The sequence below is a fragment of the Pongo abelii genome, chromosome 1 (assembly GCF_028885655.2).
Source record: "Pongo abelii isolate AG06213 chromosome 1, NHGRI_mPonAbe1-v2.0_pri, whole genome shotgun sequence".
Taxonomy (NCBI): domain Eukaryota; kingdom Metazoa; phylum Chordata; class Mammalia; order Primates; family Hominidae; genus Pongo; species Pongo abelii.
In genome coordinates, this window is record NC_071985.2 from 75,732,329 (window position 1) to 75,747,062 (window position 14,734).

The 14,734-nt window shown below is 36.7% G+C and overlaps 1 protein-coding gene across 21 annotated transcripts in view; it reads right to left on the reverse strand.

Annotated features, from left to right (window-relative positions):
- RABGAP1L (RAB GTPase activating protein 1 like) overlaps positions 1–14,734 on the reverse strand; it is an 857,048-nt gene that overhangs the window by 740,556 nt on the left and 101,758 nt on the right. For 19 of the 21 annotated variants that reach the window (XR_010140177.1, XM_054551197.1, XM_024245486.3 and 16 more), the window contains 2 exon segments: positions 13,198–13,355; positions 11,246–11,356 (listed from right to left, as the gene is read on the reverse strand). Coding sequence is in view for 18 of the 21 variants with exons in the window: in XM_054551197.1 (XP_054407172.1) it covers positions 11,246–11,356; positions 13,198–13,355 (269 nt within the window). In the remaining 3 variants the exon portion in view is untranslated. 21 annotated transcript variants of the gene reach the window in all.

The following is a 14,734-nucleotide window of genomic DNA, read 5'->3' on the forward strand; positions in this document are numbered from 1 at the left end:
CAAATACTTGTGTTGCCAATTATAAGCTAGATTTCATAGCAAGGCAAAATAAAATGCTTTAGCTCCCTACTCCCCATTTAAAAAAAAAAGTAAATAAAAGATAATCTACTTTGCAGGGTTTCTTGCTTTAGTATGAAAAAGGCTGTGCATGGAATGGAAATAAACATATGGTAGAAATAATAGTTGTTTTTTCCTTGCCATTATTGTGACAGTAAAAAGATTATCTAAAATAACCACTTTTCTGTTTTGTTTTTCCGGAAAAATATCAGAAACTTTATGGACTGCTTAATATCATTAGATATTAATTCAATTAGATACTGTAAGTCAGGATTTGATTAGAACAGAAAACACAGTAATTTAAACAGGGAACATTTACTATAAAGAATTATTAACTGTCATAGTAGAGTAACTATAAAGAGAATTCTAATCCTAAAGCTAAGGGAGAGTACCACAAGAAGAACTAACTTGGAAGTTGGGTCCTTTCACCAAAGCTGGTATTCAGACCTCACTGGAGAAGGCAGGATTACAGCCCAATGAATAGGAAAGAAGTTTGCTGGACTGCCCAGGCAAAGCTAGACTACAGACAAGCAGGAAACAACCCTCTGGGCTGCAGCCAGCAAAGGCTGGCAGGCAAGTGGGCAAAGGAAATCAGGGCTTCCAGAGTCAGCTCACTGGCAGGGTGGTACGAGGCCTGGGGCACACAATGTCTGTGTCAGGAGGGCTGTAGGAGGGCCTCACTGAGACAGAACCAAAGCTATGAGCTCACGGAGGGACTGCATGCACTGGGTGCACAGCTGGGTTGAACCAAACATCAGCAAAAGCACAGCATCACTGGATGTCCCTGGATCTTATAATAAGCAAGAGCAAGAAAACAATAAATGTAACACATCAGAAACAAAAGAAACCCCATCTTCCTGCAGTGTCCCTGCAACACCCTCTACTGGCATAATTTAATATTGTGCTTGCTGCAAAGAAGAAATGTTTAAAGCTCCATTAATGCAGATCACGTAAAAGGACAGATTTGGAGCCAAGGGGTAATAACCTGGTAACTGGATAGGATATGGTTAAAATACCCAATCTTTTCTAATTAGCAGCCAGGCTATATATCCAAATTTCTTAAACCAGTAAATTAAATGTTTATATTATAGAAGTATACTGTGATTTATAAAAGGACCCAAAAAGAGCTGCAATAGAGGTCTGCAAATTGTACCAATGCCAGTTTCCTAGCTGTGATACTGTACTATGGTTATGTAAGATGTTACCATAGGGGGAAATGGGGAAGCATACATGGAGCATCTCTATACTATTATTGCAATTTCCTGTGCATCTACAATTACTTCAAACTGGAATTTTTTTTAATGAGCTCCAAAATATCTAGAATCAATCAACTTATGAGAACACATTACAGACAACAATATATGTTTTCAATGCTCATATTTTAAAAGTATTTCTTAAAATACAATGCTAAAAAGGTAATAGTACTACATCCACATTTAATACTTAAACCATGATGCTGCCTCTCCCCACTGGGTGCCAACAGAAGCCAGCAATGAAAAGATGCTGAAAATTCTGTCCTGATTACAAGTTTCAGTTCAAAGGCTGAGAGTCAGATAGAAGCTTCCAATTATCCACTCCCCAAGTTATTCACCTGAAAATGCCAATAGCTTTCTATCAATTGTCACATGAAATCATTAACAGAGAATAATGAAAGTACTTTTGTATAAGTAAGTAATACCTGTTTTCCTATGGAAAGAGAAGAGTTATCCTTCTACTGCCTTAAAAGAAAACACAAAAATGACAAGTGAGTAAGCTCACAGGGTAGCTTTTAAAATATTATGCAGAATGTGGGTCATCCCACTAATCTATTCTCATTTTCAGGAAGGGGAGGAATGATATCCTCTAAGAGAAATTATTATAACATCTAAAATTCTTTATTTTGCTGTAAAAGTTCATAAATGTAGTAATTCACATAAGAGAATAAAACATCCAAATCAGACTAACATCTAGGCAACTTCAAGATAGTAACTTGAGTTTTTACCTAAATAAAACTGTAACAACTTGCTAAGGCGAAAGTAAAAATAGGTACTAAGTAAATTCAGCAAAAGACCCTCAGAATGGTCTAACATCAAGTTAGAGCAGTCAAAAAATAATAATTCAAATTCTACAGTCCATCAAATTTAGTGATGTCAAATCACACTAAAAAACTGTTTCATGAGAAGAAGAGAGTCCCCGGGTGATTTTTTCAGTACTCCTTGTCTAGGATATCTTTTCCTCAAGAAAATAACACAAGGAAAAGTACTATCAATCACCCATGCTACACGGTATGGTTCTTACCACTTCAGTTTCTCATTATATAGTTTGTGCTGCAAGCCAGCAAGCACAAATTGAAAACTAAAGCAAAATTGCTACCGAAAGAGGCACATCACTGAACTCTCCAAATGATCAAACTACATGATCTGATATGATCAATGCCTTTTAGAAATGATGTTTTTCTAATGTATATATAATGATTGTATCCCCCCAAATCAATGTGAGATAGAAGTGGCTCATGGAAATCCTTCTTTTCCAACAGTGTTGGCCCATGTTACTCACTGCAAATTGTGTGCTTATAACAACTCTAATCATTATATTCTGCTTGCTGTATCACTACTTCATTCTGGTTAGCACAAGTATTAATAGGAGGGCAGACCCCTGAGAACAGAGTGATAGGACAGACACAAAACCTGGTGCCAAAAATCGCCTCCCGATTACCCTTCCCCAAGGCCTGAAACTACCATTATTGGAACCTCTTCGTGTTAAGGAATAATAAAGAGGCCCATTTTCTAAATGTATATGGTATTATTTGTCTTGAATCATTTTATCATGAAATAAGAAGTAATACTTGGCAAAAAAAAAATCAACTAGACAGAGCACTAATATGGCAAAGACTGAAAAAATTTCCCCTTCTCTTTTCTCACCTTTGGAATATTGAGCATAGCAAACTATTCAAAGCATCCAAGTGGGTGCTAAGTAATAGTGATAGTAATAGTGCATTTAGGTAACAGTGCTAGTAATAATGTATTTTAAACACTATCAAGGCTTTAAAAATACATATCAATGTGTTAGTATGCAAGAAATCTTTTGCAATATTTCTGTATGTGGTGATACCAAAACCCATAATAATGGCAGCTAGTCAGGGAGAGAAATGATCACCATTTCTGTTTTGGGAACACCAGAAGAGCCTGACCTCATGTACACACACTTTAACATCTCAGCTGGAGGCCCTCAATAAGTAAGCTTCGCCCTACTACTCCTCACACATTTCATATACAATGATCTTGCTTTCTCCTCTTAGTTGTTAATGTCAGCTTTCTCTTCTACAAATTGGCTTTTCTCCCAAGGCACTGAGGGTTTGAAATTTCTGAGCAATCACTTGAATGCCCTAACATCTAAGTTCTCACGTTTAAATTCTGATGAAAAGATACCAAAGAATACCAATTCATTTATCTTCAAACTGGCTTAATTTTAAACCTAGTATATAATCAAGATTTAATTGGGTTTAGCCTTTTAAGAGTACACACTCAGAAATCAGATGACCCTGGTTTAAATCCTGGCTCTACCAGTTTCTGGCCAAGTAACCAAAGTTACTTAACCTGATTAAACCTCTGTTTCATCATCTATAAAATGGAGTAATAGGCCAGGCGCGGTGGCTTATGCCTGTAATCCCAGCACTTTGGGAGGCTGAGGTGGGCAGATCACGAGATCAGGAGTTCAAGACCAGCCTGACCAATATGGTGAAACCCCATCTTTACTAAACATACAAAAATTAGCCAGGTGTGGTGGCGCATGCCTGTAGTCCCAGCTACTCGGGAGGCAGAGGCAGAAGAATTGCTTGAACCCAGGAGGCAGAGGTTTCAGTGAGCCAAGATCACCCCACTGCACTCCAGCCTGGGTGACAGAGTAAGACTCTCTCTCAAAAAAAAAAAAAAAAAGAAAAAATGCAGTAATAAAAAAAAGAAAAAATGCAGTAATAATAACAGTACCTTCCTCACATGTTAAGGCAAGTTTTTCAATGGCCATCAGATAGTAAGTGTTCATTAAATGTTGGCCATTATTATTGCTCTTTTATATCTAGTTATTAAATAAAGCTTAATATGTGATATCCAACATGGGTAATCAAGAAAAGGAAAAGAATATTAAAAGTTTTCATGACTTGAGAACAGTTTTCATACATTCTCTAAAAAACATAGGATTGTATTGGTGCAATATGTAGTTATTAATTCCATATTACAACAAATTTAGCCAATGCTCTAACTTTATAAAATTTTATATACTTTTTATTGATTTAGTCAAGTATTTAAAAAGAAGCAGTAGAGAGTAAGAATATGTGTTCTAGTACTAGATGTACTTAGTTAAAAATTAATTTTATAGCCTTGGTCAAGTTATGTAACTTTTGTACCTCAGTTTCCTCAACTGAAAAATGAAGATAATAGTACCTATACCTCATAAATACCACCTAGAACAGTGCCTGGCACTGAGAAAGTGCTAAGTAAGGAGTAAGTAGCTAAGTATAAAGCTCCGTATTCCAAGCACTATAGTAGATGCTAGGGGTTCTGGGATAAACAACATAGTGCTTGTTATCAAAAGGGTCAAGACAGACAGCTGCAGTATAATTTGCAAAATATCTAGATATAAACAACCCTTAAACCCTTGGATGCACACAGAAATGGCTTCTTTCATAATACATTTAAAAAAAAAAAAAACAGAATATTGGCCAGGCATGGTGGCTCACACTTGTAATCCCAGCACTTTGGGAGGCTGAGGCAAGAGGATCACTTGAAGCCAGGAGTTTGGGACCAGCCCAGACAACTAAGCGAGACCCCGTCTCTATGAAAAATAAATAAGACAAGATAAAATTAGCCCAGAGTAGTGGTGGGCACCTGTAGTCCCAGCTACTTGGGAGGCTGAGGCAGGAGGATAGCCTGACCCCAGGAGTTCAAGGTTGCAGTGAGCTATGATCACAACACTGCACTCCAGTTTGGGCAACACAGCAAGGTCCTGTCACCAAAAACAAACAAACAAACAAAAACCCAGAATGTTGATAATTTTACATAATTTAAATAATGATTTTAAAAATTTTTTAATGATAAATTTTATTTTCTCGTTCAGAAGATAAGCAAAAATTATGCAATTTGAAGGATTTTCTTTCACACCAATGTTTTTATATTACAAATTAACTTTGTCAGCAGCAGTTATTAAAGATTTGGGTCAGGCACAGTGGCTCACGCCTATAATCCCAGCACTCTGGGAAGCCAAGCACTTTAGGAAGCCAAGTCAAGATCACTTGAACTCAGGAGTTCAAGACCAGCCTGGGCAGCATAGGGAGACCCCCATCTCTCCAAAAAAAAAAATGTTTAATTAGCTAAGAATGATGGCACATGCCTGTAGTCTCAGCTCCTCAGGAGGCTGAGATGGGAGGATCGCTTGAGCCTAGGCAATGAAAGACGCAGTAAGCCATGATCACACCACTGCACTCCAGTCTGGGTGACAGAGTGAGTGAGACTCTGTCTAACAAAAAAGATTCAGAGGTGTTAAGAATTTTCTTGGTAAGGCTGCCACCTGCTGGACTACCTTAAATTCCACTGTTTACAGTCTGATTTAAACATATTAAATACCACATTTAACCCAATGAAATGCAAACATTTCTTTTACCGATATAGAAAAACCCAAGAATTTACTAAATCTTCTGTATCACAGGTAATTTGGTCTGTTATGCTGAACAAAGTATTGTTTAGGGAAGAGTCATTCACCTGAAGAAATCTTAGTCAATTAACATTTGGATGTTTACAGAGATTATCTGACAGAATCAGTGGAAAAGGAAGCAATGAAATTTAACATGGATTCAGTAATTACTGTTGGATTTATGAGTCCATGGTTGCAAGTGTTAGATATTAGCATCAGCAAAATAGTTATGTTAAAATAAAAGCAATGTAATTTAGCCATTCCACAAGTATACATATCTCAAAACATGTACACAATAATACAACTCTTCTGTGTCAATTTAAAAAGAAATAAAACTAATATAGTATTTATGTATTCAAAGTAACTTTAAAAACAATTGTCCTAATGTGTACAAATGTGTACTCGTGTTTTTGGTAAAATATCCAATGTTAGTAGCATATACTGATTCAAAAGGCATTTTCTCTCAACTCAGGCAGTTGACATAATGTGCTCTGGAAAAAATGCCTTAAAATTATTCAAAAAGTAGCTTTAACGATAATGAAGACATCAATATTAAAGATCATGAGAGTCTGATAAAATTGTTTTATGAATATAAGGGTGGGCAAAAAGTAACATTTCTAAGTTATTGTTTTGTGTAATATATTTAAATGTGTGTGCAAATGTTCTACCCAGTTAGCAAAGAACATATATATAATTAGGCATTCAACTATTTCACCTATATTTGTCTAGGTTTCTATATTCAAGTTGATCAAACTTGGAACTTACTGAGAAAAGGAAGGATTGCATTCCTTTACATTTAGGCACAGTTCAGGCATACTATATCACTTAATCATAAAAGTCCAAGATTTTAAAATAACGCTTATTCAAAGTTAAATTAACTCAATACCTAGTACTTCTTTGTCTGTGTTGCTATACACTTGTTAAATTGAAAGATGCTTTGTTATGCTAAAAAGGAAGTGCTCAAAAAAATGATGCAGGCATGTCATAAAGATAGGGTTTGAAGGGGCTCCAACTGGTTGATTCTAGGGCAATTTGTACACCAAAATAATCAGGTACTTCAGTCAATTATATAGTACTGGGGGGAGGAGGTGGGGTTAAATTTAGGAATCTATATCAATAACAAGTAGTTAAATGGAAGAAAAGGGAAAGCTCTGGTTTACATCAGAATGCCAAGGACTGAATACAAAATGTAGAGAGAAGGCAAGAGTTGAGAAATTAATCATTTTGCAATCATCATAGTACAGCCTAGATCCAACAAGAATCATAAAAGAATGTTAAATTAAGGAGGAAATTTTGATGAGGAGCAGGATATATTTTCGTGGTTGGTTGTTTTGTTTTGTTTTGTTTTGTCGAGACGGAGTCTCCCTCTGTCACAAGGCTGGAGTGCAATGGAGTGATCTTGGCTCACTGCGACCACCACTTCCCAGGTTCAAGTGATTCTCCTGCCTCAGCCTCCCAAGTAGCTGGGACTACTGGCACCCGCCACCACGCCCAGCTAATTTTTGTATTTTTAGTAGAGACGGGGTTTCACCATGTTGGTCAGGATGGTCTCGACCTCTTGACCTCGTGATCTGCCCGCCTCGGCCTCCCAAACTGCTGGGATTACAGGCGTGAGCCACCGCGCCCAGCATATTTTCATGGTCTTAATGTGTTTCCTCACAGACTGCTTACTGGTTGCGAGGAAGAAAAAAAGTAATCATAGAGGGAAGAAATCAGACATCTTAACTATGTAATCAAAATTAACATCATCATCAAGGGACAGATGGCTATCAAGCGCCTCCAGATGTGATACTCTGTGAAGGACACATAACCTATGCAGCAATATATAATCTGAATTTAGTCACAAATATTAAACAAAGCCAAAAATGGGCAATGTTATATTAAAAAGAGGGAAAATGGATGTATTCTCCAAAAACGTCCAAGTCTTAAGAGACAGAGGAAGGCTGTGGAAATGTTCCAGGTTAAAGAAAGCTAAAGACATATGGCAACTCAATGCAATATCTAATCCTAGAATGAATTCTGAACTGGAGGGGGGGAAAGGATATTATTAGGTTAAGTGGCAAAATAGGAAGGCAAATGGCAGGTTAGACTAAAAGTAGTGTATGAATGCTAAATTCACGTATGTTGATAAGTATACTGTGGTGATGTAAGCAATATCCCTATTCTTGGAAAACATACACTAAAGCACTTAGGGGAAAGGGCCACGATGTATTTAACTCACTCTTAAAAGTGTCCAGGAAAACAACTGTGTGTGTATAGGGAGTAGCAGGGAGAAGAGAAAGAGAATGCAAGCTGGGCGCGGTGGCTTATGCCTGTAATCCCAGCACTTTGGGAGGCTGAGGCAGGCAGATCATTTGAGGTCAGGAGTTCGAGACCAGCCTGACCAACATGGTGAAACCCCATCACTACTAAAAATATACAAAATTAGCCAGGTGTTGCAGGGCACACCTGTAATCTCAGCTACACAGAAGGCTGAAGCAGGAGAATAGCTGGAACCCAGGAGGTGGAGGTTGCAGTGAGCCAAGATCAGGCCATGGCACTCCAGCCTGGCTGACAGAGCGAGACTTTGTCTCAAAAAAAGAAAGAGAATGCAAAGCAAATTAGGTAAAATGTCACCAATATCTGAGATTTTGGTAACATTGGTAACACTGAGATATTGGTAACAATCTTGTTAAAGAGTATACAGATCTTCTCTCTACTAGTTTTATTGTTTTTAACTCTTCTGTAAGTTTGAAATTACTTCCAAATAAAAAGTTTAAAACATTGCTATATATAATGCTTACCCCTAAAAACTAAAAGGTTCCTGTATGTAAAATCTAATCATATTCTTTTGGAACTGTAATATTCAACATCAAAAATACCATATCTTCAGCTCTTTTTCATCAATTTTAAGAACGCCATCAATTTTAAGACTCACCATTATTTTTTGTATCTCATGAAAAAAAGGTGACAACTATAATTATAAGATGCCTCTCAAAAGAAGACATTTATGCGGCCAACATATGAAAAAAAGCTCATCATCACTGGTCATCAGAGAAATGCAAATCAAAACCACAATGAGATACCATCTCACGCCAGTTATAATGGCAATCATTAAAAAGTCAAGAAACAACAGATGCTGGAGAGAATGTGGAGAAATAGGAACACTTTTACACTGCTGGCAGGAGTGCAAATTAGTTCAACCATTGTGGAAGACAGTGTGGTGATTCCTCAAAGATCTGGAACCAGAAATACCATTTGACCCAGCAATCCCATTACTGCATATATACCTGAAGGATTATAAATCATTCTACTATAAAGACACATGTACACATATGTTTACTGCAGCACTATTCACAATAGCAAAGACTTGGAACCAACCCAAATGTCCATCAATGACAGACTGGATAAAGAAAATGTGGTACATATACACCACGGAATACTATGCAGCCATAAAAAAGAATGAGTTCATGTCCTTTGCAGGGACATAGATGAAGCTGGAAACCATCATTCTCAGCAAACTAACACAGGAACAGAAAACCAAACACCACATGTTCTCACCCATAAGTGGGAGCTGAACGATGAGAACACATGGACACAGGGAGGGTAACATCACACACCGGGGCCTGTCAGGGTTCGGGGACAAGGGAAGGGAGAGCATTAGGACAAGTAGGTAATATATGTGGGGCTTAAAACCTAGATGACGGGCTGATGGGTACAGTAAACCACCATGGCACAGGTATACCTATGTAACAAACCTGCATGTTCTGCACATGTATCCCAGAACTTAAAGTATTAAAAAAATGCCATCAATTATAAGACAAACTACAATTTCAGAGATGTTCAATATGAAAACACATGCATCTTAAAATTTATAAAAAATGGTTTTTACATATGGCCAAACTTTGCAAGCAATTAAAAACACATGCATGCATCACTGTACCAAGATGCTGAATAACACTTTTCCTGTTGCCTGGCAGGATTCAAAGATGGGAACAAAGTGGAACTAGATAGCCTACCTTCTAAAAAAAAAATTGCAGATAATTGGGGGCCAGATACCTTCTCCTATATTTAAGAGGAACAGAAGTGGCCATGATGCCATCAGCCAGTGCCTCAATTGCCTCCCACCCTCATCCCAGTCTAGAGACTGGAGGGAAGACAGAGGGAATCTATTTATTATTGGAATTTTATTTCCACTAGCACAGATTCCCTAGAATAAGACATAGTATACAGCAGTCTTGATGAAGAGGCTTTTATTTCTCTTCAGCATCACCAACTTCCCTTGCTCCTTGAAGCCAAATAGGCATCTGTATTTCCAGTTTTTGCCACTAAAAATAATACTTCAAAGTTAAATTAATAAACATCCTTTGTTGTTTGACTGAAGTACTGATTGACTTCAGTACTGACTGATAATTGACTGAAGTACCTAATTATTTTGTTGTTCAGACTGCCCAAGAAGTAACCAGTTGAAGCCCCTTCAAACCCTATCTTTATGATATGCCCCCATCATTTTTTTGAGCACTTCCTTTTTGGCATAACAAAGCAACTTTCAATTTAACAAATATGTAGCAACAAAGACAAAGAAGTACTAGGTATTGAATTAACTTTGAATTAAGTTTATTAATAAACATCCTTACAAATGTCCTTAAATAGTGATACTTTTATTTCCAATAGCACAAATTCCCTAGAATAAGACTTATGTGTCCAATTATAGGTATTTTTAAAATCTTTATATATGTTCCCTAATTGGTTTTCAAAAAGGACATACATACATTTTACATTTCCATTAACAGTATGAGAATTCCCTTTTCCCCATACCCCCACCATCACTACATATTTTTGCAATCTGATATCTTAAGGTTACTATAATTCGCGTTTCCCTATCTTTTTGTGAGTCAGGACCTCTTTACATATGTTTCTTAGCCATCCAATAGCTTTCCTCTGATCTATTTATACTCTGACCTGTTTTTCTCCTCTGCTTTCTGCCAATTGTTAAGAAATTCATGTATATTGTAGACATTACCTTTTCCTGTCATCTACATTACGAATATTTTTTCCAGAACTATCATTTCTTATTGACTTTATTTATATCTTTTGTCCTACCATTCCTTTGTTTTCTGAATAGTTTTCCTGTGAATTGACACACAAGTGTATGTGTATGTATTTATATATTTTAAAAATATGTATCTATCTTTTAAAGTTTCTGAAATTCCAGCAGCTAAGCGGAAGAGTAATCGAAAGTGACTGAAAAGTTAAAAGTATTTATGCTGTATGTAAATAAGGAACAAGAAAAAAAGATGTGAACAAACCCAGTTGTAGCAGTTATGACTGAAAAACTAAAGCCATTTCATGTTTACTTACCCCAGCAATTGAGATTTTCAATGAACCAGTTACATCTAACTTAAAGTAGAGAAAGTATTATTAATTATCCTAATTTTTAATTGGAGAAAATGAAGTATAGTGAAAAGCCACACTGAGCAATGCATCTGAGACAGTAACAATGTCAATACAAGTTTTTGGTAGCATTTAGGAGCAAGCTGCTTACCTTTCAATAGCTAATTCTTTGTTAGAAAGTTGCTGCACTGTAATCACAACCTTCTTCTCTATTCCTTGCTTTAATTTGAAATAAAATTTATCTCTATCCTTAGGCACAGGGCTGAAATATTCAAAAGGAATAGGAATTACCAATAATCTAATAAAATGATAAAATAACCTATTCCAAAGTTAGAACAAAACAACAAAGTATTTAAGCAACAACACCCTTATTCTTAAGATATACTAAACTCTCACCCTGCCACAGGCAGCAAACTATAAATTTTATTTGACTATAAATTTTATAGTCAGCAACACAGTCACTATTAATTTTTAAATTGAGTTTACAAGAGCCTTATATTTTGTCTGCTAACCAAAGTTAAAAGCAAGATCTTAAAAAAGACAACATGGCCAAGTGCGGTGGCTTACGCCTGTAATCCCAGCACTTGGGGAGGCCAAGGCAGGCTGATCACTTGAGATCAAGAGTTTGAGGCCAGCCTGGCCAACATGGTGAAACCCCATCTCTACTAAAAATACAAAAATTAGCTGAGTGGTGGTGCATGCTTGTAGTCCCAGCTACTTGGGAGGCTGAGGCAGGAAAATTGGTTGAACCCACGAGGCAGAGGCTGCAGTGAGCCAAGATTGCACCGCTGCACTCTTGCCTGGGTGACAGAGCAAGACTCTGTCTCCAAAAAAAAAAAAAAAAAAATGACAACATGATAAATTTCAGTTTTAAAACAAATGTAGGAATAATGTTTACTTAAAGTTGTTAAGACTGTCACATGTCTGGTTTAGCTGGTTGGGTGGTCATAAGTGCCTGTAAAACAGTGAAATCCAAAGCAAAGGAAGTGAGAAGAGCATACTTTTAGACACACAGAATTTGAGATGACTGTGACGTATCCATGAATATATAAATAAAAGATGGACAAAGAGATACATAACAGAGACAAGTTAATCAAATTCTAGCCTAGGCTAGACTATTCTTACAAATTAATTCATTAAAACAATCAATGTATAAAATATGGCTTGTCTTATCTAAAAAGAAAAAATATCTTGAGCAACTTTGACATGACCTCAATTTCTATGTCTGTAAAACTACAGATAAAATACCTAGCTAGCAACTACTCTTCGAATTAAAGGCACAGCTAAGGAACAAAGTTGAGCATTAAATAATATAACTGTTTCCTATTAACTGTCTATATCTGAACTGGAGGAAAACATTCTAAATATACAAAAAAAAAAAGGTTAATTAAGTGGTGGTCAAACCATATATTATCAGTTACTGTTAAAAACAATTTTGATTAGAACATTTAACATAAAGAAAAAAAAAGGTATATATATACAATTGTGTAAAAATTCCCCTAGAAATAAACAAAGGGAACAGACCAAATGTTAAAAGCGACTGTGGCTGACAAGATCATAGTTTTTATTCTACTTTTATTATTTTACTAAATTTTCTATAGTATCAGATGATTTTCTTAAATCATTAAGAAAATAAGTATCTGACCAGGCGCGGTGGCTCAGACCTATAATCCCAGCACTTTGGGAGGCCAAGGAAGGCAGATCACCTGAGGTCAGGAGTTCGAGACAAGCCTGGCCAACGTGGTAAAACCCTGTCTCTCCTAAAAATACAAAAATTAGCCAGGCATGGTGGCAGGCGCCTGTAATCCCAGCTACTTAGGAGGCCGAGGCAGGAGAATCACTGGAACCCAGGAGGCAGAGAGGGCAGTGAGTCGAGATCGTGCCATTGCACACTCCAGCCTGGGTGACAAGAGCGAAACTCCATCTCAAAAAAAAAAGGAAAGAAATATTGACAAGCACAAGAATAAAAAATATTAATTCACCAGCCAAATATTTATCAGTTTGAGGCTTTATGCCAACACTGTATAGTTTCTTGAAACTTTACATGCGCCTATATTATACTCCAGACACAATGCTGATTTTTAATCTTTCCAAATACCTCACCTAAAGTTTCCTTTTCCATCATCTTCTTTTACCTCCAAGGAGACACTGAAGGTAAACACATCACTGTCGGGGGTAGGAATAACTGAGTCTTTAACATCAGACACTTGTCTGGAAGAACGTTTGAATGCTGTACAGAAACTGTACAAAATTCTGCTTACCTAAAAGAATAAAAAAGGAAATACCATTAGGCAAAGGTTTTAATTGCATTCTGATATCCTTCTCTCCTAACTCTTGAATCTATAATTTTCCATGACAATTTTCTTTAGCAGAATATATATATTTTTTATATATAGTCTAAGTATTTATCAGTTGTTTAGATACTACAACATTTTCATCACCTGTGCATTAAAAAAAGAGGGAGTAAACAACTGTAGATGGTAAATGTAGACCATCCAAACTCTAAATTATTACAACCTAAAAACTATCATCAATGTGAAGTCCAAGAAGGGAAATATTGCAGAAATATTGCTTAAGAAGTAAATTAACAGAATTTTTTACTTTGAAATAAACAATGGGGTACAATTCACTTCATGGAAACAAGTTCAAATCTGAGGAGGGTTTTCAAATATATACAGATAAAGTTCAACAGTAAGCACCACCAGCATACATACTGGAGACCAGAAGAGAACTATGATTTAGGAGCTGCAACTAGGATCTGAGCATCTTAAAAATGAAGAAGGGCAAGAGGGCCGGGCACAGTGGCTCCACGCCTGTAATCCCAGCACTTTGGAAGGCCAAGGCAGGCAGATCACAAGGTCAGGAGTTCAAGACCAGACTGGCCAGCATGGTGAAACCCCATCTTTACTAAAAATACAAAAAATTAGCAGGGCATGGTGGTGCACACCTGTAATCCTAGCTATTTGGGAGGCTAAAGCAGAACTGCTTGAACCTGGCAGGTGGAGGTTGCAGTGAGCCATTGTACCACTGCACTCCAGCCTGGGCGACAGAGCAAGATTCTGTCTGCAAAAAAAGAAAAGAAAGAAAGAAGGAATTCCTTTTACTTTAAAAAAAAAAAAAGCTATCTTTCATATATTTGTTTGCTTCTCACAACTCTGACATTTAAATGTGGTGATAAAGATATTGAACTAATTCAAGTTCACAAAATAAACTGTATTTATTTATAGATATTTCTAGGCTTCAAAATATACAAGAAATTGAATGTATCCTAAGATAATTTACTAAAATGATGTTGTATCTGAATCTTCCCAACACTCTCTCACAAACAAGGTTTTAGCCAAGTCTCCAAGCTTTCTCTTCACTTCCCTCAGCCTCTGGGGCTAGATACAGAACCATAGAATAAAGCAAATACTGGCTTTAGCAATACAGTCAGCAACATAAAGAGCTACCAGTATTTTTACTCAATGTTGTTGTGCTATAAGTGTTGGGTTCCCAGAATGAATGCTGAAATGGTCTTATTCTTATCTATTCTATTGGTATTAGGCCACTCTAGTGACTACTTTTATACATACATACATACATATATATGTATATACATATGTGCGTGTATTTGTGTGTATAGGTCATATTCTTTCCTTAA